Below are 26,953 nucleotides of genomic sequence, written 5' to 3'. Positions count from 1 at the left end.
CAAGACATACAGGACCCCAGATATTTCCCGGCCCCGCCAGGCGTGGAGCCAGCCATGCATAACAAACAACACGACCCCGTGAATGGCCACGCAGCGAAGCCAAGCTGTTTGCCTGATCCATCCGTCATTGTTCAGCCGGCTTTTCCCACTTTGAACGAGGGTTTGTGGCATCAGGAAGTTAAAAGGAGTCAGGAGGGGGGAAAAGGGGGAGTGTTTCTTTTAAAAAGAGAGTGAGATTGTAGAGGAGGACACAGGCACTCCAAACCCTGTCTGTGCTTGGTATATTAGGCAGCCAGTGCTCTTGGCTGGGAGCCCAGACGAGGCTTTTGTAATCAAAACATGATCTTGTATGCTGTGCAACCAGTGCTGAGAAAGGCCGTCTGATGGCTCTCCTCTTTTAGCTCTGCTCTGGAATCCGCCGGGCTCCGCCGCCGATGTCCAACATGCACCGAGCTGTGAGTGCTGCCTGCGCGGGGCCTGGGAGGGGCGGGGGCGCTGGGGTCCCTCACCCCAAAAGGCCACGCAAGGACTTGCACTCGCTTCCTTCAGGGTGGCCTTTCGGCGGCTGTCGCTTTGTTTTCTCGCCTCGCCTGTCTGCCAGCAGGCACGGGGAGCAAACAAGCCGTACCGCACCGCGGGAGGGGTGCTGGGGGGAGCGCATTTTGGGTGCTGGGGTTTACATCCCTGGCCGGGGCAGGTTGTGGTGGCTGGCTCAGAATAAGGTGTCTCCCGGGAGGCAGATAGCAAACAGAAACGCAGGCAAGTGCTGGATGGTGCCTGTGCTGGTGAGGGCTTCAGCTGCAGCTGTCAAGGAAGAGGATATTTCTTAAAAAGAGCGGATACATTTGCTTAAGCAGAAGAACATTAGTGCGGTCGCTCCTGTCCCCTTTCCCTCGCCCCCCCCCCCCCCCCCCCCCCCCGCCATTCACACTTTCCCAACCCTGCTGTCTCCGAGGTCTGGCTGTCGAAGCAGGCGATCGTAGAAGTGTATGGGAAAACACTGCACGCAGAGAGACAGTCTGCGGCGAGGTGTCCCTCCAGCCCCCAAGGAGCTGCGTAGCCAGTGTGTGTGCCACTTAGGAGAGGGGCTGTGACACAACGGGATGTCGTCATTTAACTGAAGCCTAAAGCCGATAGCTTTCAATTTTCTCCTTTTATGACATTTTAATTTGCAATAGAATGAGGCCTCTCGTTCCGTGGCTATGCCCTGCTCTCGGGGAGGCTTTGGGTTCAGCTGATTGCTGATTCAAAGCCATCGCACGTTTGTTCTGCCAAAGCCATTTATAACTCTCTGTCGCGGTGACATACGGGCACCTTGGCTCCCCGGAAGAGCTTTACTCTGGGGAGGGCACGGTGGAGCCACGTTCCATCCTGAGCATCAGCTCCAGCACGGGCTGGGGCAGCGGGTTCGTTCCAGAAAGGGAGGACAGGGCCCGGCCCCCTGTTATGGGCTGGCTCGGAGCGGCAGCTGACGAGCAAACGCTGACTGGGCTGAAGTGTACAATGGGTGAGCCCCTGGGAGCTGAGCGTGGGCTCCACACGCTGCCCAGCGCTTCGGCCGCGGGGCCCGCGTGTGCGGGTGAGCGACCCCTCCCGCCCACAGCTTCCCAGCATTTGCTGAAACAGGTTGTGCACAGAGAAACACCATAATGGCTTCGTTAATAAAGGGAAGGAGAAGTGCTGAACACCAGCAAACTTTCCTTCCAGTGACTTGTTTCCAGCTGGAAATGGAAGGACTCCCTCCCCCCCCCCCCCCCCCCCGATACCAGCCGTCTTGCAGTGTAGACAAAATGCTGACAAATGGGCCGAGGGAGGACAGCCTGACAGGCCTTTTCCATTTTTTTTTCCTTAAAAATAGAAGAGCATGAATAAAACCTCTGCAGGAATTTTAAATTTTTTCTCAAGCCGGCAGCTCTGCCAGTTCTCCTTCAAAAGAATCTGAAGATGAAAGGGGAGTGTTTGAGGGCATGCACCACTTTGATCCCACCCTCAGCAGCCAACACCCCAGAGCTCAGTAAACAGCGAACCTGCCAATTTAGTGCTCCCAGAACAGCTTCTGTTCAGGTAAACACCGAATTTGGCTTTAATCAGTCTTGCAAAATGCCCACGGAACTGTATCCACCCACAAAGGCAATCTGCTCACCTGTCGCATATCCCATGATGAATGGCAATGGAAAAGCCATTTGTTTCCCACAGATCTTGACAAAATCCCATTGTCCAGCAGAAGAATGTGTGGAGGCAGTTTAAATGTTCTTGTTGTCCCACCGGGACACAGATGTGTGCCTGTGTCCCTGTGTCCTGGTGAAGCAGCCCTTGGCAGGGGCTGTTAGATCAGATACCCCTCACAGAGGAAGCCAATGGAGATGGGCTGGCACAGAAGCTGCAGTCTGTGTCATGAGCAGGTTCTGCTGCCTTTCCCTCACTGGTGCCTGAGAACACGTGAAGGTGAGGGTCATCTACTGCATGCAGATAAGCAGAGTGTTAACTCTGGAGCCCACTGGCAGCCATCAAAGTGGGGCAGCAGCGCTTTGCTCAAACTACCTCATTGCTGAACAAAAATTGTAAGAAAAGGAAAGGTGAATTCTGTCAGGAAAAGTCAGGGAGAAGTGATGGGAAAGACTCTTTCACTTCCTACCTTGTCCAGACAGAAGGAGCAGGTTTCATCCTGTTGGTAAAATGACTGAGAAGAGCTTTGCTCCTTGTGTTTCCAGGATGCTGCTGTGGATGATGCTGTGTTAAGGAAGAAAGAGCAGAAAGATGTTGAACTTGATAAGAAAATCTTGGCTTTGCGGAAAAAAAATGAAGCACTGATACGAAGGTACCAGGTGAGTCTGCAAGTCCTTACCTTCCCCAGCTCTGATCTGGGGTCCTCAACTCACAGTGTAAAGAAGATTGTCAGCACAGTCAGAATGACTGTGTTACACAGATAGCGTGTTTGCATTGGAAACACTCAGAGCAGGGAGGTAGAGCTCTGCCTTTAGCTTAGGCTTTACCTTAGCCTTTAACTACAGCTCTTGAGTTGCTTCAGAGAACAGACACTGACACTTGCCTCACTGCTGCAGCATCTCCTCGCCCATTGCCACCTTCCTCTGTCTGCATCCCATAACTGGGACACAAGTTGGTCCACTCCCTCTTAGAGGTGGAGGTGGGTCCATTTAGCAGAATTAAACAGGAAAATTAACAACATCCAGGTCCAGGCTTGTGATAAGAGGTATCTGTGTTTCAGGAAATAGAAGAGGACAAAAAGCGAGCAGAACAGGAGGGAATGGCTGTTACCTCCAGGAGGCCCAAGCAGGATGGACTCACTATTACCATCACCAAAGCTCACAACGTAAGTGGTGCCTCTCCTTCACCACGGGCCAGCTCTCACTCCAGTCCTGCTCCTGCAAAATGGCATTTCTGAGAGACACCATCCACAACAAAGTTCTTTGAGCACAGGAAATACATCCTAAGCCCTGAAAAGTGTGTGTGAATTCTGCAGAGATGTGTGATGAGAGTGATTTTAGGTGCTGCACATACGTTTCCAGCCATGCCCAGGCACCTCTACCCATGTACTAAGAGATAACTGGCAGATGACTGGGTGTGTGAACAGGCACACTTGGCCCTCAACAGGTTCCAGGTGTCAGCATCACTGCAAATATGTAGGCAGAGTGTATCAGGTGTATGTGTGTGTGTCACTGGAGGCATCAGGAGTGCCTCAGAGAATGCCATAGGCTGGGAAAACTTATGGTCTCCTTAGGCTTTGGGAGTGAGCAAAGCAAGTGGCCCTGGGCCAGAGACTGAGTCCCAGGTTTCCTTCCTAATTGGATCAAATCTGATAAGCTCTGTCCACCCATCCTGGCAGCATGGGGCTTGGGAAGCCAGTCCTGCCTTAACCCCTTGGTGAACTTCTCTGCCAGAGCTCATGCAGAGCCTGCTGAGCCAGCCCACCCTGCTTTCAGCACTCTGGGTTGTTGGATCCAGGCCAGTGCATTTCTCCCCTCCCACCCTGGCCACGGCCCTCGCCTCTCTCGGGGTGCGCTGCTGCACACATTTTTCTCTCATACAGGACCTGAAAGATGCAATTACCCAGACTGAACACTATGGACAAGATAGCCCAGCCCTCTCGATGGTGAGCACCACCCTCAGCCATCCACTTGGCTTCCAAGGCCACCTTCAGCAGGACTTAGGCTTTCCCAAGCTAACTCAGTGTGCTGCAGAAAGAGATGAGGATGGCATTTCTTTCCCATAACTCTGGCATTTTAGTCTGAAATGTCAGATTTGTAAGTGCAAAGGATTTTTCAGCCCTGCTGTCTTTGTGGGTTTTGCTGCTGCGCAGACAACAAGCCTCTTGTTCCCCAGGAATGTCACAGCAGTGTGCTGGGCACAGAGAACTTCCTGGGGGCAAGGGCTGTTCTGTAGCTGCCTTCCCGCTTGTGTGCAGGTGTGTTTGGGGAAGGGAATCACAGCCCTGAGTCAAGGGTCTGGATTTGCTAATGGAAGTGGTTCATTTTCCAGGACAAAAGGGTGGTGAGTGAGAAAAGGGGAAGCCCCTGTCCTACAAGCCCTGGGTTTGGCATTGGCAGTGAGGAAGAAGAGGAGGAGGAGGAAGCAGATCATATGTTCACATTCAGGATGGGGAAGAGGATGCAGCTGGCTGTTACCATGGACAACAAAGCAAAGGTGAGTAGGGAAGAGGATTGCTCTCACACTGCGGCCTCTTGGCTTACAAAGGAGCTTCTGTTCTGCCTCTCACTTGAGCTTTCTGTCCAGCGTGTCACATCCAAAGGGAACAGTTCCCTTGCTGCTTGTTTCCTCTCATTTCACAGTTCTTCAGCACAACCTCAGAGCTACCACATGCTTCCCTCTCTATATTTGATTCCCAGGAATCAGCCCTCAGGCCTTGCTAGCCCCCTCAGCAACACCCTCCGCTCAGCCAGGTGGAACCAGTTCCCTTTCTAAGGGATCAGTCAACTTCTTGCCCTCCTGGGCCACTCTGGTGTTAAACTGTATTGCTGTGCCTGGAAAGAGGGGCTTGCTTGGTGACACTGGTGTGACTGAATGAGGCACCACCATCCTTCTTGCGACCACTGCAAGGTCCCAGCACCAGAGATCCTCGGCTGTGCAGAAAACCACTCACATACAATCATCAATAACCTAAATCATAGTCAAGCAAGATGCCCCAAAGGAAAGCCAGCTGGAAAGTTTCACAAAATGGACATAAGTCCGGGAGTTTCCTTTGTTCCCCTGTTCTTTTTCCTGGCACGCCTCGGATGAGTATTTTTAACCCTGCCTCTGCAATCTGGGGCATGCCTCAGGCATGAGATGGGCACATCTCACCTTACAGTGACTCTGTATGGAGAGTGGTGTAGTTCTGACTAAGCTAAAGAGCTGGTGCCAGAGTCCCAGATCTCTGTCAGGCAGGGAATGATCCAGGACAAGCCCTGTGGAGGGGAGGAGTTGGCTCTGCCAGGCGCTGTGGCTGTAGACCTGCTCTCTGTCCCTCTTGGCTCTGCATGGATGCTCTCCTCATATGACATCTCTTACTCTGGGAGCTGGGGCACCAAGGACCAGGATTTCCCAATGTGGGACCAGCAAGCTGAGAGATCACCCAGACTGTTAAAATAGGAAACAAGGAAAGAAGACACATGTCAGCAGACACATTGAGCAGAATGTGCCTTCAGGCGAGGCAGCTTAGCCAGAAGCAAAATGGGGAGGGAGGGAGGGAAGGAGGGAGGGAGGGAGGGAGGGAGGGAAGAAAGGAGGGAAGGAGTGGTAAAGGGAGGGAGAGCAAAGGGTATTACACAGAAAATCTGGTGGTCTCCCAGCCTGGATGTGTCTAGCTGCCACATCTATGTTAAATAGCTGTTTCCTGTATTTCCTTTCAGCCTTCCATGCCATCTGCTCAATAAATGCAGGGTTAAAGGCTTTGCCAACACACCAGCCTTCACACCATGCCTTTTAACATCCAGTAGCCCAGGGATAGTGTCACCTCCCTGTAATCCAGTGATGTCCTTTGAGGCTTCTGTTGTGCTCGAGGTGTTTGGGCACAAGGTTCTTTGTGTTGGGTCTCATGAGGGACTTTCTCAGCAGACAGCAAGTGATGAAGTCACCTTCAAATATCCTCCCAGTGCCAGACCTCCCTGGCAAGAGGTATCTGTGACCCTGTTACATGTCTAAAGGATGAGCCATCAACACCTAAACACTGAAGAGCTCTAGGGAACAGCTGTTGACTTAAGATGAATAAATGCTTGATGTACAACTTGTGGCTTAATAGCTTGCTGTTGCCTTCTAAACCATCTCTGGGCTTACTTTCTTAATAAAAAAATTATGTTAAGTAGAATCCCAAACACCTCATACAAGTGCTCTGGGTAGGGCAGAGCCAGGCCAGTCTCCAGTTCAGGCTCTCACCCCAGCAGTACAGCCTAGAATTACTGAACCCAAAAGCAGAGCTAGAAATCCCCAAGGGAATAGGTAACAAGGTTCCCACCATGTCTGTTCATCTGGGGCTGACAGGACAGGCAGAGCCAGACCACTCCTCTCCCCTGCATCAGGCTGACTCAAGAACCATCTCTGCTGAAACAGCAAAATCACACAAATGTGAAAGATGAATAAACAAGAGACTGAGGTTCTGCTGCTGGAAATACTCCAGTGTTTCCTAAAACATTTATAATGTGCTAGGAAGCCCGATGACTGAGAAGCCGTAAAAAAGGTCATGCTGATGGAGGCTGTGAACAGGAAGGCTCTCTCCTCGCTAACATCTGCACTCCTGGCAGAGCCAAGGGAAAATGAGGTTAATGTGAGGCTTCTTGGTATCACATGTCATGGCAAAGGCCCTGATTGCATGTCTTCCCTACAAATCAGAGGTCTGGGTGTGCTTTTTGTTTTTAAAAACAATTTTGTAGCAACAAAGAGTTCCCAAGTTTCACTAAAGTTTCCTTGGAGATTTTGAGTACCTTTTAAATCAAGACTCCAGTAAATGTGAAAGCCCAGGGTGGAAAACAGAGTAAAATGCACCATCCTTTAGAGAGGGAAGCTGCTGAGGTTCCTTCATCCCTGGTGAAGTTGAGCAGACTTCATATGGATAACAAGAAAAGAAAAAGATCAGAGATAACGATGGATATGACTTATTAAGCCTCTCATTTCCTTGTAAGGCAAAAATAAAAAGGCACATGACCGGCCTGAAAGATGATACTTTTAAATGAGAAAAAGAATGAGTATCCCATTGTACAAAAGATGTGCTCATTTTGTGGAATTGATGGCTGAGGGCACTGGCAGGACATCAGCCAGCAACAAAGATCCTTAACAAAATAAGAAACAGATGTAAATCCATGTAGTGAAGTCATGACACTAATACAGACAGCTGTAAATAATATCTGAGAGGGGTAAACTGCCCTTGCTCAAGGAGCTTATATATCAGGTTTCTCAAGTATTCCACTGTTGAATAAATAATTCCAGAAATACAAACACACAATGACTATGAATCGATGAATTATCAAATGCTAATACACTTCAGGGGAGTAACTGCTATGTGGACAAGGTTGAAGAGAAGGAACCCCACTGTTCCCCTTCTCCTCCACCTTCTAGGCTTATGCTCTAAGGTAGCCTCACATTTTATTGGGACATGTTGTATGGGGAGGGGACAACCTCACATTTGTTTTTAAGACACAGACACAAGCTTAAAATAAAACCATCCTGCAGTGTTCATGCTGCAGATTATCCAAGCAGGGTAAATCCCACCATGCTGGTGTTGTGCTCAGCTAAACACACCTCTGTAATATCACAGATCCCTTACAGTGGGGTGGCAGCTTTATGAGCCAAGGGGTCTGACTGTTCTGCTCATTTTCTGTTCTGCCAGCCCAAAATCCTTTGCAGTTTGGGATGGCCACTCTCCTAGGAGGGCTAATGGGGGTGTCCTTAACTGAGCCTGTGCCTTCCAGGGCAAGAGGATCGTCAGCGAAAAACGCGCCGAGAGCTTCCCTGGCCCGGGCCGAGTGCCGGACCTGAGCGAGGAGGAGATGGACCATTTGGTGGCTTTCCGACGGGGCAGGAGGATGCAGATTGCCATCACCATGGACAACAAGGAAAAGGTAAATACAGTGCTAGTGACTGGCCTGTAACCTATCCACTTCTGCTGGCATGAGGAGAGCCTAGCCACAGGATGTTGGGAGACACTCTATGTTAATAGTGCAGCTTATCTCCATATCTCTGCTTTCCATCCCTGTGAAAGAAGAAAGCCGTGATCTTTTCCCTCCCCTGTGATCCTAGCTAAAGCTAGAAGCCTCCTAAACACACCGAGTTCATCAACAGATGCTGCTTTGGAAGGATTGATGAAAGCACTGCCAGATATGGGGCATGAATCTCATCTTGTCTCTTACCAGCTTTTCTTTGAAGCCACACAGCAGACTGGGACAGGAGCAGTGTCCTCCTGACTCACTGCACGACTTAAACGTTAACAGAGCTGGGCTATATCTGCCTCTGAACCACACCCTGCTGTGCCTGGCCATCACCTGCTGAGTGAGCTGGCTGAACTTTGTTAATCTTTGAAACATAATTCAAATACTTCTTTACAATTAACCTTTCTCTTTACACACACAGAGGCATGTGCTATTTTCCTCTTTGGAAGCTTTCACAGATAAGAAAGAATGCCTGCAGCAAACAGGGTCAGAGACTGTGTAGGAAAACAACACACTTGGTGTAGCTACCAACCACTCAGGAATGCTGGGGGACATCTGCAGTCCCTCTCTGGAATAGTGCCAACCATTTGCTGCTTCTACCCACACTTATCTTCAGCTTCTCCTCCTCCCAGGGCTTACCTAAGCTCCAGGAGCTCAGGTGCTCCTTTCTTGTGGCTGCCAAGCTGTGTTTTGAATGCCATAAACCTCAAATGAGCTGCTTGACTGAGCCACTGGTAACCCCAGAAGTCCCCATGACAGACATCACCAACATTCCTGGATGTAATGGGATTGACCTGACTGCTGTTTCTGCCCTTAAGCTTGTCAAATGTACTTCTGTAATGTGGCAGGCAAGTGTCTTCTTCTGCTCTCTGCTGGGCCTGTTTAAACATTTGTCTCTGAGGTCATCAAGGCTGGGGCTGTACTAGGAGAGAGCAGCAGGAGGAGTGCCTGGATCTTGGCTTTAGATCCTGTGGTCTCTTAAGAGTATGGACTGCCCTGGAAGGTCATCTCTTATCTGGTTTTATTATGGAATATGAAATTTGAGGCTGAGCATCCATGTATGTGCTTTTGGCAATGCCTTGCTCATACTGGCCTCAAAGCATCCGGATTCAGAGCATATGAGGGCAGGCCTAAGGCTGCACTGGCTAAAGCCAAAGACTCATGCAAGCTTAGAATCCCAGACTTGTTCAGCCATGTTCCCTGACAGCTCCATTTGCTGTTCCTGCATCAGGGAATGTAGTGAATAGATCATTCCCAGGTCACTTCCCAAAGCACAAATGATTTTATTGACCTGTTTCACGTCTCCCTTCAGCTATCTCACGTAACTTAAGAGATTGCCCCTATTTAGACTTGTCTGCTGAGGACTGTTCTTTATTTCTGATCATTCTCATTGTCCCCATTTGTGCTTTTGTTATTTTTACCATATTCTTTCAGTACAAGCAGACCAGAACTGCACATGGTATTCCAGCTGCGGGCTCTCCAGGATGTACTCAGTGACATAACAATGTTCTGGTTTGTTCTCTATTCTTCTCCCAACAAGTTTGCATTTTCTTTGCTTTTTTTTTCCTAAATAATTGAGCTAACATTTTTAGAGAACTAGTCACAGTAACACCAAAATTTCATTCCTGACTGTTAATCATAGCTCAGGACTCATTACTGTGTGTGTGTATACAAGAAGGGACATTTTTCTCTGTGTGAGTTATTTTGTATTACTGATATTGAATTTCAGCTGTAATTTTATGATGCAGGCATTCAATGTCAAGAGATCTTTCGCAGCTCTTTCCGGGCAAATTACATTCTTTGCCCTGGATGATTTAGTATCATCAGCAAACTGTCATCCCTCTCTTCAGCTCCTTTTCCAGACCATTTATGAGCATGTTGAGCAGCACATGCTCCAGTGGCACACTCCTGCTAATCTTCTGCCATGGAAACCACCATTTTCTTGCCACTTTTTCTTTTCTATCCTTTAATCAGTTGTTAAAAGAGAAACTTCATTTTCATCCCCAAATCGATCAGCTGCTGGAGAGCCTGGTGGGGTGTCAGTGGCTGGGTAGCTCTGTGTTAGGACATGAGCTGGGACCCTGGATTCAAGGATTAACTTTCAGTCCCTCATTAACCACAGCATGGTTCATCCTTTGGGCCTTTTTACTTTGTGCTCCAGCTGGTTCCCTGCTCTTTTGGGGTTCCCACAAAGACCTAGGAGAAAGAATCACATCCATCACTCCCCCTCCAGTAGCCTGGCCACTGTCAAATTTGCTTCCTCCTCTGTGCACGTGTCATATTTATCCAATTAAAGTACTTGATGGGTGTCCTCATTACCACACATTTTCTCTATTTTTATTCGTGATGAAATTCAATAAAGAAAAAAAGCCCAAACTAACAAAACAAAACAAAACAAAACAAAAAAATCCCCAAAGAGGAAAACTGCTCCCATTCTTGCTGCCCGTGGTGCTTCTGGCTAACCCCACACTGTCAGTCCCAGACTGCAGCAGAGCTGAGATAGGAGCTACCAAAGGAAACGCAAGGGAAAAAGGATGCTTTCATGATCTCCTTCTCTGAGACAGCTCCAGTGCCATAAGCAGAAAGACTCTTTCACTCTCTGTTAGCCCACAGGGCTGAAGGGACCAAATTATCCTGTCTCCTTGCAGAGTCCATCACTCTACTGCTGCAGCTCATGACCTCCAGTGCTGCTGCTGGATTGGAAGTGCCACATCTGGGACCCATCTCTGCCTGGCTGCCCCTAAACCTGCCTCAGGGCTCTCCTGCATGTAGGGCTGGAGACAATCCTTCATTTTTAGCCCTAAAAAGCCACTCCATGCTTTGGCAGTGTTTCAGGCTCATTAGTACATTAGAGCTGGGAGCCAGCAGCCCAGGACCAGTGGAGCACAATGGTTAATTAACAGGTTACAAATCATCTTTTAAATGGGCAGTTGATAGAGCTTCAGGGCTTTTAAATTGTCCTTTTATTAACAGAGTTTCCCAGGATGGTGTATCAGAAATGACTGTAATCAAGAGACACAAAAGCTGCTTTCAGGGACTAACACAGAGGAGTCAGACTTGGTGCTTTCAGAGGAGAGGAACCAAACCTGTGGCAGGAGAAACACTTGCTTTTACATTGCAGATGGGAGGGGGAAATAGGCAGAGAGGGTGGCTGAAAAGTCTTTAGCTCCCTTCAGGCAGCACAATTAAGGAGGCAGATTTTTCAAAAGAGTTATAAAAAAATCCTCTCATGTACTAGTTTCAAAAATCCTGCCCAGTGGGGAATCTGAGCACTAGAAAAATGGCTTTAAGCTTCTACAAAAATCTCCTAATTTCTTCAAGAAGAAATGCCAGTTGTGGTGCTGACATGTGCCTAGAGAGGTGGGTACCAAAAGGTTTGTTTAACTCCTCTGATAGTCTTTATTTTTAAAAAAGGGAGGCGTTGAACTAGCCCAGAGATGTGGAAGCCTGTCAAAGCTACTGGAGAACTGTTAGTACAAACCAGTGCTTGGCTGGATAATGGCATCAGTACTGTCACCACTGCACAGTGACATTAGCTGGGAATATGTGTGCCAGGGAGTCAGAAAGACCCAGTGGCAGAAGGCATTTGGGATCCCAGGGCTGGTTTGGAGCAGGCTCTGCCCCACCTTGGGGGGGGGGCTGGGCCATTCTGGGCTGAGAAACTGAGAAATCTTGGCAGGAACCTCAGGATAAACAATCATAATCTTCCTTGACTGCTCCAGGCTTTTGTGTCCTCCTCCTGCTCGGCAGGAACAGTTACACTAGGAATGATAACGTCCATGTCATTTTTCTTTATTTTGGGGGCAGAGAGGAGAAGGAAAAGAAAAACATGTTTTGCTCCCTCTTGGCCTGGGTGTGTGGTAACAGGAGGAGCAGTTCTGGGACAACAGGACAACAGGAATTCTGCTTCTGAGCCAGTGCAGGAGCCAAGCTGACTGTTCTCTGCACAGCTCAGACCTGCTGTCCTGGTACAAAAGAACTACATTTTTGTGGTCTTCTCCATTTTCCACAGTGCCCTCTGAGAAGCAAAAATAGAAGCAGACTAAGGCAAAAGGCAGCTGGCTTGCAGTGAGGGTGTAAAAGGATGAAGGGTTGTGCAGTGTCTCTGTGACCCAGGTTTGTGGTGGTGGTTTGTTGGTGGCACTGATGAGCGACCATTCCAAATGGGACAGCCACTGGGATGTAGGGCCCTGGAGACCAAAGTTTCCAGATTTCTGCTGTTTAATCTCTTAGTAAATGCTCAGTTTGGGACTGCAGAGAGTTATTCAATCTCTCACTACAGGGTTCTTCAAACAGGGCTGCCAGAGCAGGTGATTTTGAGTCCAGAGGGAGCATTTTTTGGTTATATAAGTTTTCACAGCATTTTGAAATAAATCCCCAGTGTCATCTTTCACCATATCCCCTTTTGCAACAGGCAGGATGTAGTGAGGGGCAGCTTCTCTGAGCACAGACCCCTCTGCATTTTTCCTAAATCTTTGCAGAGAAATCCCAGGACAATATAGCTAAAATTTTCCTTGTTATTTCCAAGGATCTGTTTGAACAAACCTCCATCTGTACTGGAGCTATGAGTCAGACCAGTGAAGCTGTCATGCACCAAGTGCAGTGACAGTCCATGAACTATATGGCCACACTTCCCACCTGCCTCAGACTTAGCATGTGTGGGCAATCCCCCAAAAATGTGTCCCCAGCTCATTCCCTGCATGATTCCATGGGATACATGAGAACAAGCTGCAGCAGCATTTGTTGCCTTAGGAGATTGGGCAGAACTGCAGGTATCAAGACTGATATCCCAAGTTTCCCTGTAAAACTAAAGCTGTGTCTGGTGAATGCATGGAATAAAAGTCCTGTTTCCAGCCTGGGCTGGACCTCACCACGCTGCTTCTTTCTGGAAGGGCTGAGCTGGCAGTTCGTGCTGCCACGTTCCTCTTTGTGTTTCAGTTCTGCTTGGCACTGCAAAATGGCAGCAGGACAAACTCAGCCCCCCACAGCCCCAGCCCTGTAGCTGTCCAGCCAGGCAGGAAGCCTTTCCTAAAAGATCTTTATGCTCTGCAGACTGTTTTGTTAAGACCCACTGCAATCTCACCCTGGCCTCTGACATGGCTCTGTCTCAATTATTCATCATGTGTGGGGACAGAGAACCCCTGGCTTGGCCCGTGTTTGGTGTCTGTAGCTCACTAAGAAACAGAGGCTGATTGCCACCTCCTGCCAGGCTGGGGAATATCAACACCAGAGCAGAGCTTGCCAATCTGGTGGCAGCACGGGTAAACCCCATGGGAGCAGGGATGGACCGTGGTAGAAGGATGCCATGTTTGCCAGGGACTGAAATCACTCCTAATTTGACCATGTTGGGTTGTAGCTGCACCAGATAGCTGCTGTTTGTAGCTATCCAGATCTTGTACAACGGAATTCTAAAATGGCCCAAATCTGTAAAGGTACCTGAAACTTGGTCTGTCTTGGAAAGAAACAGGACCATGCAGGACACCACTCTGCTTCCAGCCTGGGAGAAGGAGCGACCTCTGGGAATGCTTTTCTCGTGCACCCCTTGCTTTCTGACTTCTTTTATTTCTACATCAGTTTGATTTGGGGCCCCAGAAAAAATCCTTCCTCTTTTGCTGATCTTTTCTGAGAAGTTCTTACATGTCCTGGTCAGCATAGGTTCAGGTGCTGATTCCCCTGTGAGGAATCCTTGTTTAATCCTGAAATAATTCCTGTGTCCGTTCTCTTGCAGGGAGAAGAGCGGAGAACAGCAGAGAAGAGGAGATCAGACAGTGACAGAGGCCCAGAAAGTGAGCACAGCCGGAAGGTGAGTGGGAACCAGGTCCCTTTGTGGGGACCTTTGTCTTGGAAGAGGAAACCAGTAGAATGTGCCTTCCCACCATAATCCTAAAGGAAGATGACCTTTGAAGTCTCTTGAGACCAAACCATCCTGTAATTCTGTGAAGCAGCCTTGTGCTCTGATGTGGCTCCCGCTGTTCATCACTCTCATCATACAAAGCTTTTCTGAGCAGCTGGCACACCTGGAGCAAGCAGCACTGGAAAGGTGACAAGGACCTGCCTCCACACCTTGTCATGGCTGCTCAAGCCCTTCATATATAGGGACGTTAGGAAGGGTAACATGCTCACCTCTGTGGCAGCACAGTTTTGGCTGTTTCCTCTCTCAAAACCATTTCCTTGTGGATTGAAAAGCTCAGGCTGTATTAGCTACAGCTCCTCACTTCAGCAGGAGCTGAGTAGGATGGAGGTAAATTAAAGCACAGGCCTTCCCACTGACTGTTTAATGCAAAGCCTGGAGACATGCTGGCTCCCTCGAGCCTGCAGATGCTTTAATTAATGGAGCACAAATAGAATAACCCCACCTCAGTGTGATTCATTAGGAGGACACAGATGGGCTCTTAGACACTAATTCCAGCTGAGCCCCCCAGAGCAGGAAGGGGGAGCATGATAGCCTGTGGTCCAGCTAACCCCAGCTACGCTGTAATGAGGTGAGGGACCGACTCCTCCTGCTCCATAGGCCCCCAGCCATTTCTGCCTCTCCCCAAAAGAAGCACAGGCATCAGCCTCAGTCCTTCCCTTGCTTTTGGCCTAATGGATGCATCAGGATCTATCCTGGCAGGACCCCCTCATCTCTTCCTTCTTGGGGACACGGTGTCAGGTCCCCAGCTCCTGCCAGCTGAGGAATGGAGGAGCAATTGGTACCACCCCAGCTCCAGCCCACGCAGGTAAGTCACCTTGGTAACAGGGCTTTCAGTCCCTTCTTCCTGCTGCTTTTCTTACCCGCAGTGCAAGGCTGAGGAGTTAATTCCTCTTTGGGGAAGGTGTGAGGGTGGCTGGCATGGAAGGACATGTGTATGAGGTGATGAATTATCTGCTGGTAATTAGCACCCCAGGACTCAGCTCTGCACTAAGCTATTCCCTACACACTGTTGCTTGACAACACACCACAGCCTGTCGGCTCCTGCTTCCACCTCATCCATTAACCTGACAGCTGGGCTACTTCCCCCCCACATGCTCCATCAGCTCTGAATTGTCTTTCCATTAAGCTTTAAATTTTTGAGCAGTGTCAGCCCTTAACCAGTCTGTCATGAGGAGTGATAAACCAGGAGCCTGACAGCAGTGAAGGTAAAGAGCCCCTTTGCTCTGGGAATGCTGCTGTTGAGCACAGGGTTGGCCGCAGCTCTGTGACTGTGGGCTCCCATGGATGCCTGGTGGTCACACAAGGCTGGCTTCCTTCCCTGCCTTCTCACTGTGAAGGACTTCACAGGCATAACCTCAACTTATGTATCCCAAAGCCTTCAGGTTGGGGGACTCATCATTCAAACCCTGTTGAGAGATGTTGCAAGCACTCCAGGAACTGACTCTATGCCATAAGTAAACCTTAGCAAAGGTTCCTGCCTCAGTTTTCCCTTCTGTAGAGCCAAAAAGCCCCAGTGTATTTAGGCTTTGGGTAAAGCAGAGTCCTGGTGTGCACACAGCACTTCAGAGAAAGGAGCTGACCTTGTCCAAAGTTGTTTTCAAATATTCCTGAGTATTTATGGTGGTGACAGTACAAAGTACCCTGAATGCAGCTGTTTCAGACAGTTTTCTTAACCAGAAGCTCTTTTCCCTCCCCTAGGATGGTGGGAAGCCAGTCCAGAAGAGCCCTGGAGACCCGAGTTTCCCCATGACTGGCCGGGAGCGCTCGGAGTACATCCGCTGGAAGAGGGAGCGAGACCAGATTGACCTGGAGCGCCTGGCACGTCACAAGAATGCCAAGGGCGAGTGGCGACGGGCTTGGGATGTGGAGAAGTCGGAGCACATGTAGGTCCTTCCCTGTCCCAGGGTGCTTTGCCTGCAGCAGGCCTAAAGCCAGTGGTGGAATCTTGTGCAGATACTGGGGAATCCCATGCTGTCATGTGCCTGACCAAATCCACACTGCTGCCTCTTCCTCCCAGACCATGCCCATAAGTGGGATCTGGTATCAGAGTGATTCTCATGTTTTCTTCCTAGTATGAGCTCTCCTGAGAGGGGATACCATGTGCTGACAAAGATTGCCTGCCTTTGGTCCCGCCAGGATATAGACTGTAGGAGCGAGGGGAGCATGAACCAAGGTTCAGTCTGCATTTGGAGGATCCTCTCCATTTCCACACAAACAAATCCAATGGCAGGAGGGTACAGGTGCTCTTCCAGAAACCTGGATGGACAAACTTGCATTGCTAGTCCACAGGTTCTCTAACTGCCCCCACTTCTTTGTCCTTTTTAAGCACAGGAGAGCCCAACATGCCTAAATCCTCCCCACTCCACAAACTGAGCCTGTTTGGACACTGCAGGGCAAGGGGCAATGCTGAGAACAGCAATGTGGGACAGCTGGGAATGGGGCTGGACACATCCCTGCCTTAATCACTGTCCCTCTGACTGTGCTGGTTCAGCTGGGTCACACCAGCTAGAAAGCTTTGGAGGATGACTTGGCTCCTGTAGCAGGAAAAGCTTCTGGTAGGGTGCAGAGTTAGAGACTGTTAGAAAAGTTTGGTGATAGAACAGTTTGCACAGGACAGGTAGGTGGGACAATCCTTTGGCTGAGGAATGGAACCAAACACATCAATTTTCAGTCGCTGAAACCCCAGTAATTAGGGGTGAATTGACTGAAGTGGCTGCTGAGTGTTGATGTCAAGACAGCCCTGAGCCCTACTGTTTTTCCAAAAATCCATTTTTAAGAGAAAAGCCATAATATAAAACAAGCAAGGCTAGAAGCCAACCAAATGGTCTGATTTGAGATGGCAAATCCTGAAGCTACTTCAGATTGTATTTGGAAGCTTGGGAAGCTGCATTTGAGTATAGTACAGCTACATCTATACATCTATAGATTGTAGTATACCCTACATCTCTAGGAGGTTCATAACATTTAATTTATACATATGGGTACTGATGTAAAAGTTTTAGAGGTTCTTCTTTGGGGTAGAACTACCTCACAGCCTCAGTTAGCACACGCTGCTTCAGCTGCTGCTGAGAAACCTGCACAGGTTTGCCTGTGGGCAGCTGCAGAAGGGCCAAAGGCCGGAGCTTGCATCGTGCCGAGGGCTCCTGCCCACGCTTTGCACACTGGAGGAGGATGGTCAGGTCTGACAATGCCTGTTTTTAACCTGCAGGTTTGAAGAGGACTTTGTTAAGGATGGGGAGCCAGCCTTGGATAATCCCAGCAGTAAGAAAGGTTGGCAAGGGACACCTAGACTCTGTCCTGACGCTAGTGAACGCTGATCGTGCGCATCCCAGTGCCACAGCAGCTGTCATGGCTGTCAGCTGTGAAGCTCTGCTTTCCTGGGCAAATGCCTCTGAGCTGGGGGCTCAGCCCTCCCTGCTGGGCAGAGGGCTCGGGGGATGGGATTTGAGCAGCTGGGTGCTAGAGCTTTGGACCTTCCCAGGGAGAGCAGTGGCTTCTGTAAGCTGGTACGACACAGTGTGGAGGCACAGCCCTGCCTCCTTTCCCACATACTCCTTTAAGAGGCAGTCCTATTCCAGAGCACATCATCTCTGATCCCTATGGCACATGCTGGCTTCTTTATGAGCATAAGTCCATCCTGATTCCTGTTTCTCAGGAGATGGACTGGCAAAACAAAGCTTTCCCTCATGACACCCTACTTGAACATCAGGTTTTTTCTGCCCGTCCATTACAGACCCTCACTCACTTTGGTGCATACTTTGTTGTGTCCTTGCAGGGGGAAGGAATGCAAGGAAATTCCAGCACAGGTCCTTTACTGCGGATGGGAGAGGTGAGTAAACCATAGGATTGTGTTACGTTGCCCCACTAAATGCCAGCACCTCTGATATCCCTCAGGGAGAGTGTTCTCTCCAGACACTTGCAGATTTGGAGAGCCTTTTGGAATGTACCACATGGTTGCTCTCATAGCTGTGTGCAGGGGAGAAGTTTTCCAAGAACAGCACAAGTAAGATTGTATCCAAGGAATAAGATTTAAAGTTAGAATTGGGATTTGGAATTAAAAAAAAACCACAAAAGAAACACCCTAAATTCTTGACTTGTCTTCATTACTTTAGAAAATATATGTGCATTATGCACACAGCTTCAAAGGCTTCCCACCTCAGAGGTCCTGTCCAAGATTACAAGGGTGTTGGTCTGTTTAGTGGTCCATCAGCTGCTTCTGCCTGCTTTTGCATGGCATTCCTACCTGTTTTCTAGGTGGAGGACATCATGGAGTGAATGTGAGCGACCCTGGGCCGAAAGCAGTGCCTGCTGTGAGCAGCCGAGCCAAGGGGAAGGACAGACTGACAGGCAGAGCCAGAAGGTGAGAAGCTGGCAGCAAGAGGCAACCTGTGCCAGGGCCTCACCACACTCACATGGAAGCATATCCCACCTAACAGTTCCCTATGTCAGTGGAAGCCATTGGCCCTTGTCCTGTCACTGCAAGCCCTTGTAAATAGTCTCTCTGACTTCCAAGCAACTTCAAAGTAATTTTAGTCTTCAGTATCTGCCTCTGTGATTGCTGTCGTGGAGACCTGGCACACTTGGGCACTGTCAGGCAAGCAGGCCCAAACTGTGGCAGGCAATAGCACAAGCAAACTCTTATCTTCTTAGTCTGACTCAACTGTCTGTTCTGGCAATTGGAGTTCATTACAATCAAAATTACAACAACCAGTTCATTAAGATTCAGTGGTCTCAAATGAGTGTCTCTGGATAGGCCTGGACAAGGGGCTCAGACAAGGAATACATGGCCCTGAAAGGAATCCCTGTCTGGGTGTCAGGCAAGGGAGACTGGCTTTGTAAGAACTTCAAGGCCTAAATTCTGATTACTTTTAATTGACAGATGGGATGCAAAAGAAGGCGAGGACATGTCTCTTGTGAAGGATGACCTTGATGGCCAGGTGAGTTCCTGAGTTGCAGGCTGGCAGCTGAGTTTTCTAAACACATGCACTATCAGAAATATTGGAATCTAATCTATTCCAGAGCTGGGAGACTTCTGTTAGTGGTGAGACTGTACTCACCACTAACACTCCTCACATCCTCACCTGGCCTGGTGTGACAGCAGCTTCTCTGCTTCCCCTGATCCTCTGTCAGCACAACCACCTCACCTATTCTGGTCCCTGAACACTTCTACACCTACATCCTTTTACATCCTTTTTCCTCAGGTTTTCAGAACACAGACTAGAAATACAATATACTGGTATTTTAATAAGCTGAACTTAATACGTCCTTTGTTTCTCAGAGGAGTCTTGGTATGGACAGGCGAGATTGCAGAGGTGACGAGGGGGTGGAAGAGAACTGCACAGCTGAGCTGGAGGAAAAGGGGAAGCAGCCAAGCCTCCAAGATCACGGGGCCTCCTCCTCACAGCGGCTGCGAAGTGGGAAGGTCCAGCCTGCCCAGAATGGCCAGAAGGAGGAGCGGAGGGGAGTGAGGGGCTGCAGCACAGAGGTGTCTGTGGCCAGCGCTGGGGACTCAGAGCCAGGGCCCAAGCCAACCAAGGAAAGTGTTGGGGAGATGCCAATGGGAAGCCTGGCACTGCCAACGTCTCCCAGGAGAAGGAGAGCCCTGACAGCACTGCTTCACAGAGCAGCCTTCAGAACACTCTGCAAGGCACCAGCCCTGGCAGTGAGGAGACCGTGTCACTGCCCGTGGGAGCGAATGTAGATGGAGCTGGGTTGGAGAAGCAGCCAGCTTCAGAACAGGAGTCCTCTGAGAACTCTTCCAACAGCCACGGAGGAAAGCTCGACACAGAAGCAGGAGACAGACTGGATGCAGACCAAGGACAGCTGGTGAGCAAAGGAGGGGAAGAAGTGACCCAAACCACTGCTCTTGAGGGACAGGCACTTGCACTGAAAGGAAGTGAAGATGCTGAAGGCACTGAACATCACGAGCCTTTGCCCCCAGGGAAAGCCAGCTCTGACAAGGCTGTTGTGCCTGAGCAGGACATGGCAAAATCCCAGTCTGGGGAAGGGGACCAGCCTGAGGACTGCAAGGACAAGGACAGTGGGGACACTCACAACTAGCAGATTGCCCCGGCTTGCCTGAGACATAAGGTGAGTCATCTCATTAATGCTCTCAGCCATAGTACAGGGCCACAACTCCATTTTCTGTGATACAAAGTCATCGTACCAGATAACTGTTTAGAAATGTTCGTTAGCGGTGCTATGGATCTCTAAGGTAATTAAATCTGTGGATCTCAAAGGCCTGTCCTGCAGTGGGTGGGGAAGGAATGCAAAGTCAGACAGAAACATTTAGACGGAAAACTGGGCTGCTGAAGTTGGTTGATGACACACATTAGTTAGGGCACACACTGATCTATTCCTGGGAAGCTATGACCTTAGAAAGGATGGGAGGAATAACTTCACTGGGATGAGTTTATTTCTGTCTCTGGGGTGATCACAACTCGAGGTCATTGTGGTCCTTCCCCAAAACACTTGCAAAGCCATAGGGGTCCACCTCGTGGGCAGAGCTCAGGAGAAGGCTGATTGTATGTGGGATTCTCTTCCAGTAGAAGGTCTGTGAGTGCTACACTTTGAATTACACATGGTAACACTGATGTGCAGGGCAGTGCATAAATACACAGGGTGAGATGATTCCTGGTGTAAAGGCCCATGAACCAAACAGAAGGGAGGGAGAACAGAGCCAGTTATGGAGCAATGCTCCAGGTTTTACATAAACAATTTTTCTTCCATCAAGGCAAATGCAAAGCCAGGAGAAGGAACAAAGGATGACAAGCACAAAGTTAAGGCAGAAATTAGGAGGAAGGGGAAAGGAGAGAGGGTAGGGGCTCTTTGCAAGCTGTGTTTTTTCCAGGCAATGTCCCACAGAGCAGAACATCACACTAAACAGAGATGAGTATTCCCAGAACACAATCCAGCTTGCCTAACATGGGAGTGGCTGTCAGGATACTTGTGCCTCTCTCCTTCACAGAGGCAGCAGCTCTGTTCCATAAGTAGGCACTGGAGGCAATGAGCTGCTCAGAGCCAGGCAGGCAGATCCAAATGCCCACCAAGTGCCTTTCCCAGATTCCAGAAGCTTTTCTGCAGACCCTACACAGCAATGTGTCCCCTGGTGTTGCTCAGTATTCCTCCCAGAGGTACAAATGAGATTAGGGATGAAGTGGCTAAGCTGCTAACAAAGACTTCCCCTATAATCCAATCCATATAAAAGGCAGGGAGAAGTGCAAGCGTCATAGTCATTTCAAAAAGACAAAACATCAAGAACCAGCAGGAGCTGGTTCTATGTTTGAACTAAAATTCCTTCAAGTGAGGGAAATTAATTCCAACAGCATTTAGGAGTATGTTATGAAACACCTGGATGGACATAGTGGGAGATTACTGTCCAGCCACGCCTCTCCAATCTACCAAAATTCCCACCAAATTAGAGGATGGAGGAATTAATGACTACTTTGCTCGCTCAGGATAACTTTAATTAGACACCAACTAAGAGGAAACAATAAATTAGAGTAGTCCATTTTCATCTCAGCAATGGAGATTCCCATGGTTTGGTAATAGGGCCCTGAGTCCACTTCAGAGCTCAGCAGGTATATGTAACAGCTGGAAACATCTGTACTCAGTGATAACGATGTGCTGGCCCCCTGCCCGGCTCATGGGGCCTGTGTCCTATTCACATTAAATGCAGATCTCACATCCCTTCCTGTACAACTGCAGCCCTGTGCAGCCACCACGTGGGTTTCACAGCTCCCCCTCCCAATGTCTATTTATGGCACTAAAAATCTCCAGCACCTTCAAATCAGTGGGAGATGCTGTGCAGAGAGTGTGGTGGGGCTTTCATCCTTCGCTTCAAATAACAAGGAATAAATATTTACTCGAAGTGCAGGACTGGAATCCCTGGAGAACATCCAACAAGTCCCAGAGAAGTAAACGATACACAAAAACCACAGAAGCTTTTCCCTGAATTCTCTTGAGAAAATTAATCTTAACATCTTTAGAGAAAATGCAGCTGGGGGTAGATTTCCAGAGCAGCTCCAGGGATCTGACCTTGCAGCACTGGCTGACGTAAACAGGAGTGGGGCAGGCAGGGCCGGAGTGCTGCAGGACCGAGGAGGTCAGCAGAGGTCGGCTCTGATGCAAACCAGCGCCCAAGGTTGGTGCAGGAAACAGCACAAGCAGAAACCAGCACTTCCCAAAACAGATGTGGAGCTGCCGAAGGACAACCAGCTTCCTTGAGGTTCAGGAGACAGGAAGGTACCATCTGCTGGTATGTTTGGGGAGTTGGCCTAGGATTGGCAGGGTCAAGGGCTTGCCTTGAATAGCATTGGCTTCCCTGGTCCTTCCTGCAGCCCACCCTCCGGAGCCCATCCTCATGCCATGGGCATTTTAAATTCCCAGAGCACCTCTGAGTACCACCTAAGTGGAAAGCTCGGTCTTTATGCAGTCAGAGAGTGGGACTTGACATAGTTGTCTCCATATCTCTGGAGTGATGGCACAACATGGGAGGACAGTGTTAACATTGGAAAACACAGGGATTCTGTGAGAATGGTGCAAGAGACTAGGGACACACAGGGAAGGCTCCAGGGCTGTTGAGGGAATGTTGTTTAGTCTAGGAAAATGAAGGCAAAAAGCAGTGGAATTGTGATCTCTGTAGATATGTGGGTAGTGAACATCAGAAAAGGGGAAGAAACATCCAAGCCAGAACACAATGCTGGGGCAGGGACAAATGTATTGGAGAAGCCCAGGAATAAATATGGGAAAATAAGGAAAAGGTGGCTTCCAGAGCACTTGGAAGCTTGCCATGGCTGAATCCTGAGGGCCACTTACTGGAGCTTAACACATCTAAACATAACTCAGGGCTCTGATGGGCGAGCTGCTGCCATTCCAAACACCAGGAATGGAGCTGCTCTCATATCCCACTGTTGTTCCTGCTATCCCAGACCTTCATCAGCTATGTTCAGCTGCAGCTTCAGGGAGTTCTGCACATCCCTCCATCACATGGGGCCTGACCAGTAGGTCCCACAAGGACCTGCTGTTGGCTTGGCTGTGAAGGCCATCCCAGTGACATCGCCCAGCCAGCCAGGCTGGGAGGTGTGAGACAGACAGCAGTGATCTGTGACAGTCTTTTCCTGTGACACTGACACACAGAGGGAATTCTGCCACCACACAATTCCCACTCTGGTGGCAGAGCCCAGGCAGCACAAGGTGGCATTGCTGCCCTGAGCCCCAGCTCACAGCCAGCCCACAGCTGCTCCATCTCCCATTGGCCCTGGAGTTATGTATGGGAAAGAGGATACAGTGGGAAATGTGAGAAAGGCTAATCACTCTGGCTAATTACCAAGAGAAGTAATGACTTTAAAGCCCACCAGTGTCTTGGCTGTAAAGACTCACTCATGCATGGGAAGAAGGTGTCTGTATTGAAAGGATAGTACTGCAAAGCAGGAAAGGGAATTGTCTCCCAGCACTGAAACACAGTCAGAGCCTTCTGAAAGCATCAGTGATCAAATAGATCCACAATAGAAGAACTCGTGCTGGAGTCAGCTCAGACTCATAAACCACATTACTTTACAATATCTGGACCACCAAGTGTGACTGTCTGCTTCTGGCCCTTCCCAGTCTCATTAAATCCCAGTGTGCTGCCACAGCAACTGAGCAGCCCTCGGCAGCAGGACACAGCCAGCCCTCACTGCTGCACACAGACAGGAGAAGGAATTAAGTCTCCAGCAACAATCTCATATCAGCTGTACACAGCATCAGTTGTGTCAGCACCTCGGGACTGATTTCAGTGCACTTCCTTATTAAATATATGTGGCTGTGTCTTTAGATGATTCCTTGAGAAGTTTCTTTTTTATGCAAGCCAAGTTTCCTGTGACCTCTCCTGCCTTTGGAGGATTTAATCTCTTCTTTTTTATATCCCTCTCCCTGACCTTTCTTGGGAGCTTTGGGTGCTGAAATCTGCATCAGCAAAAGGCAGATCTACAGATTTAAACATGGATGCAGGAAAATGCCAGCTCAGCAATTCTGAGCAGCACCCAAGCATCTGGCAACTAGAAAAGAATAAAAATTCTGCTTTTCCCAATTAAATTCAGCATGTCTGGGTCTGGAAGCAGCTCTAGGACAGCAGGCTCCACTCACAGGATAGTTTTTCATTAGGAAAAGCTGATTCAGCCTCTGCCCTTGGGGTTTACAAGTGCTGCACACCCAGGCCAGGTTCACCAGGAAGGATCACAAAGCCCTACTTGAAATCAGCCTCTTCTCTTGGTGCTCCCGGTGCTGAACCAGCACACACAAGAATACATCAAGATTGCTGTTCCTGAGATATAAGGAAAGAGTAAAGTTGATGTATCCCAGAGGAGGACTGAGAGTGTTTAATCCAAACTGGTAGAGTCAGCTCATCCCCTGGGCTGCAGAGCCTCCACTGCTCCTGTTCTGATTTGGCAGCAGGTATCTGGGTTATGCCCCAGTGGTGCCTCCCAAGCAGCCCCAGCCGTGCAGGAAGGGCAGGGTGGAACTCAGCAGACATTTTAATTTACAGCTCAGCAGTTCCCCGGAGACTGATAATCCTGCGGCTGTCTCTGCTCTTGTTTCACAGGATAACGTGCTGGAGGCAGTGGAGGAGAAGAGGAGCACAAGCTTGTCCTCACTCTTTTACCTTCTATGAAATCAGCTTTCAGCACCTGTGCAGTGCCCTTCAGCACCATTCACAACGTGGGGTCCCCATCACCACCCACTCACAGTTCTGGCATCCCCCTTCCCTATCCATGTGTCAAAGGACAGGGAAGGGTGCACACACTCCCACCCTACAGAGAAAACACCATCACTTATCTATTTGTTTGGCATATATTGCAGCTGTGTGGCAAGCCAAGGAAATGTCTACTGGATGCACTTTATTTTATTTAATGACTAATTCTTTTTAAACTTATGGCTTGGGTTTCTGGGCACACATGCTGTTTTTTCCCCAAAGGCTGGAGGCACGTGCCAGGGGCTGTACCAGCAACTGGAACAGCAGGAAGAGGTGACTGGCAAAGCAGAGGGGTGAGGTGTTAGGGTGTAGTTCAGTAGGTGGGTGAAGAAGTTGTGTTCAGAGCTCTTGTACTAGAGGTTTGCACGTGGTTGAAGTGTTGGCAGAGGTGTATGGTAGTGGCAGGGGCTGCGGGGCATGAGCAGGATGGATGGATGGATGGATGGATGGATGGATGGATGGAGCGCTTCTGACAAGCACAGATCAAGCCAGCACCTCCTCTTTGAAGAGCCTCCAGCTGTCCTCCCCTTTTAGAGGCTGAGGAGCACATCAGGACAGTGCTTTGTGCCAAGGAAGGTGCCTGCTTGGGTGACCAGGTGTGTGCGTAACCCAGCAAACTCTGTGCCCCCTTCCCAAGCGTAACTGGGCATCCCTGCAGCACGGCAAGGAGGGGGACAGCACAATAATCTTCCTCCCCCACCACACTGCCCAAAGCAGTTGGCAGCAGGACCCAGGCCAAACTGGAGCTGGAGGTCCAAGACTTTGTATTAAACATTTTCACCTTGCTGGTTGTGCCTTCCATAGCCTTGTGTTTCATTAAGAGAGCAGGAATCCTCTCTAAGCTGCTCTGCAGACCTTCTGACCTGGCCTTAAAGATACCTTTCAAATGGAGGATCTGGAGGAGCTTTACAAGCACAAACATGCAGGAATTCTAGCTGCTTGGCTTTCCAGTTACAGCAAGCTAGGACCCAGCTGGAATACAGCTATCAGTTAAGGAGAAGGCACAAGGAATAACACAACATAATTTCTGACTTGTGAATGACAGGGCAGAGTGGGCATCACCCTCACTTCAAGGCTGCTCTAAAATTTGATGCCAGAGTAAGCGTCCCTGGGACAGGTATATGTGGAGACTGCCTGGAATGTCCTGCAGGATGTTGGCTGACCAGGCTGGCAGACTGCCCTGGAGATCAGGTTGGCATGTGTGGACTGAAATACTCTACGCTGCTTTAATAAACTAATATTTGCACAGACAAACATTTGTTTTCCCACGTGACTTAGATCCGTGACACCTACCATGAAGCACAAGCCTGGGAATTTCCTCCATGTGCCAAATTCAGGAGACTTTACTGGCATCATACCAGGTATTATCAAGAAACAGAGCATGCAGCTTTTGTGTTTTATCAGTAGAAACATCTCCACCCCACCAAAGCCCAGACTGGGTTTATTTGGACTTATCCAACAGATAAAACAGATAAATAGAAGATTGTAAAACTGCTCCAGGTCCTGGAGCTTCTCCATCACTGTTAAAGGCTGATTTTCCTTATCTGACTGGCTCAAAAACCTGCTTGCAATTGTTTAGGTTTTTAATTCATTATTATTTTGTACATCAGGTCTCTGACCTGGCTCTTGGTCCAGTCAGACTGAGTTATTACCAGCATTTCCCAGGAGCCAGCTTGCCTCATGGTCCATGGAACACACAGTCTCAGCTCAAAAGCTGTTGTGCCCCAGGAACAGTTGGACACATGGCCAGGCAGGAATTTTACATTGCCCTGGTCCAGGACTGTGTTGAAGAGATAAAAAACCTTACTGCCCTAGACTCCATTCTGAAAGGAAAAACCATCACTGGTCCTCCATTCCCTCTTTTTTTTCCTTTCTTCCAAGTGACTTTGCAGGTAATGATGCCCAGGAAGGATTGAGTCTGATCCAGGCTCTGGGAATGGGACTGGACAGCTTGTGCCTGTTCTAAGTGTATTTTTTCCTGCTCATTAACACTTTGCTCAATGCACTTTGTTTGGTGCCTGGGTTGTGATTTTTCAGACAACTGTGGCTTAGCTGTTTCTTCTTTATGGTGAGAGAAAAAACTGAAAAGTTGACAAATCTGATGTAGAGGGATTATTTATATGAAATAAAAGTTGGAATGAGGAAAAACCT

At 49.1% G+C, this 26,953-nt stretch overlaps 1 protein-coding gene across 1 annotated transcript; it reads left to right on the top strand.

The window, feature by feature from the left end:
- The first annotated feature begins 414 nt into the window (after positions 1–414).
- On the top strand, positions 415–26,953 carry CCDC9B (coiled-coil domain containing 9B). Its single transcript, XM_036384720.2, is given in 15 exon segments — positions 415–455; positions 2,712–2,825; positions 3,227–3,331; positions 4,049–4,111; positions 4,498–4,662; positions 7,920–8,069; positions 13,885–13,959; positions 15,769–15,953; positions 17,279–17,340; positions 17,846–17,899; positions 18,325–18,430; positions 18,950–19,007; positions 19,349–19,616; positions 19,619–20,160; positions 24,653–26,953. Coding segments are annotated over 14 exon segments (1,938 nt in total). The 5' UTR covers positions 415–434; the 3' UTR covers positions 20,131–20,160; positions 24,653–26,953.

The sequence above is a fragment of the Molothrus ater genome, chromosome 6, assembly GCF_012460135.2.
Source record: "Molothrus ater isolate BHLD 08-10-18 breed brown headed cowbird chromosome 6, BPBGC_Mater_1.1, whole genome shotgun sequence".
Taxonomy (NCBI): domain Eukaryota; kingdom Metazoa; phylum Chordata; class Aves; order Passeriformes; family Icteridae; genus Molothrus; species Molothrus ater.
Note: the sequence above shows the minus strand (reverse complement) of the source record. Positions and strands in the feature narration are given on the sequence as shown.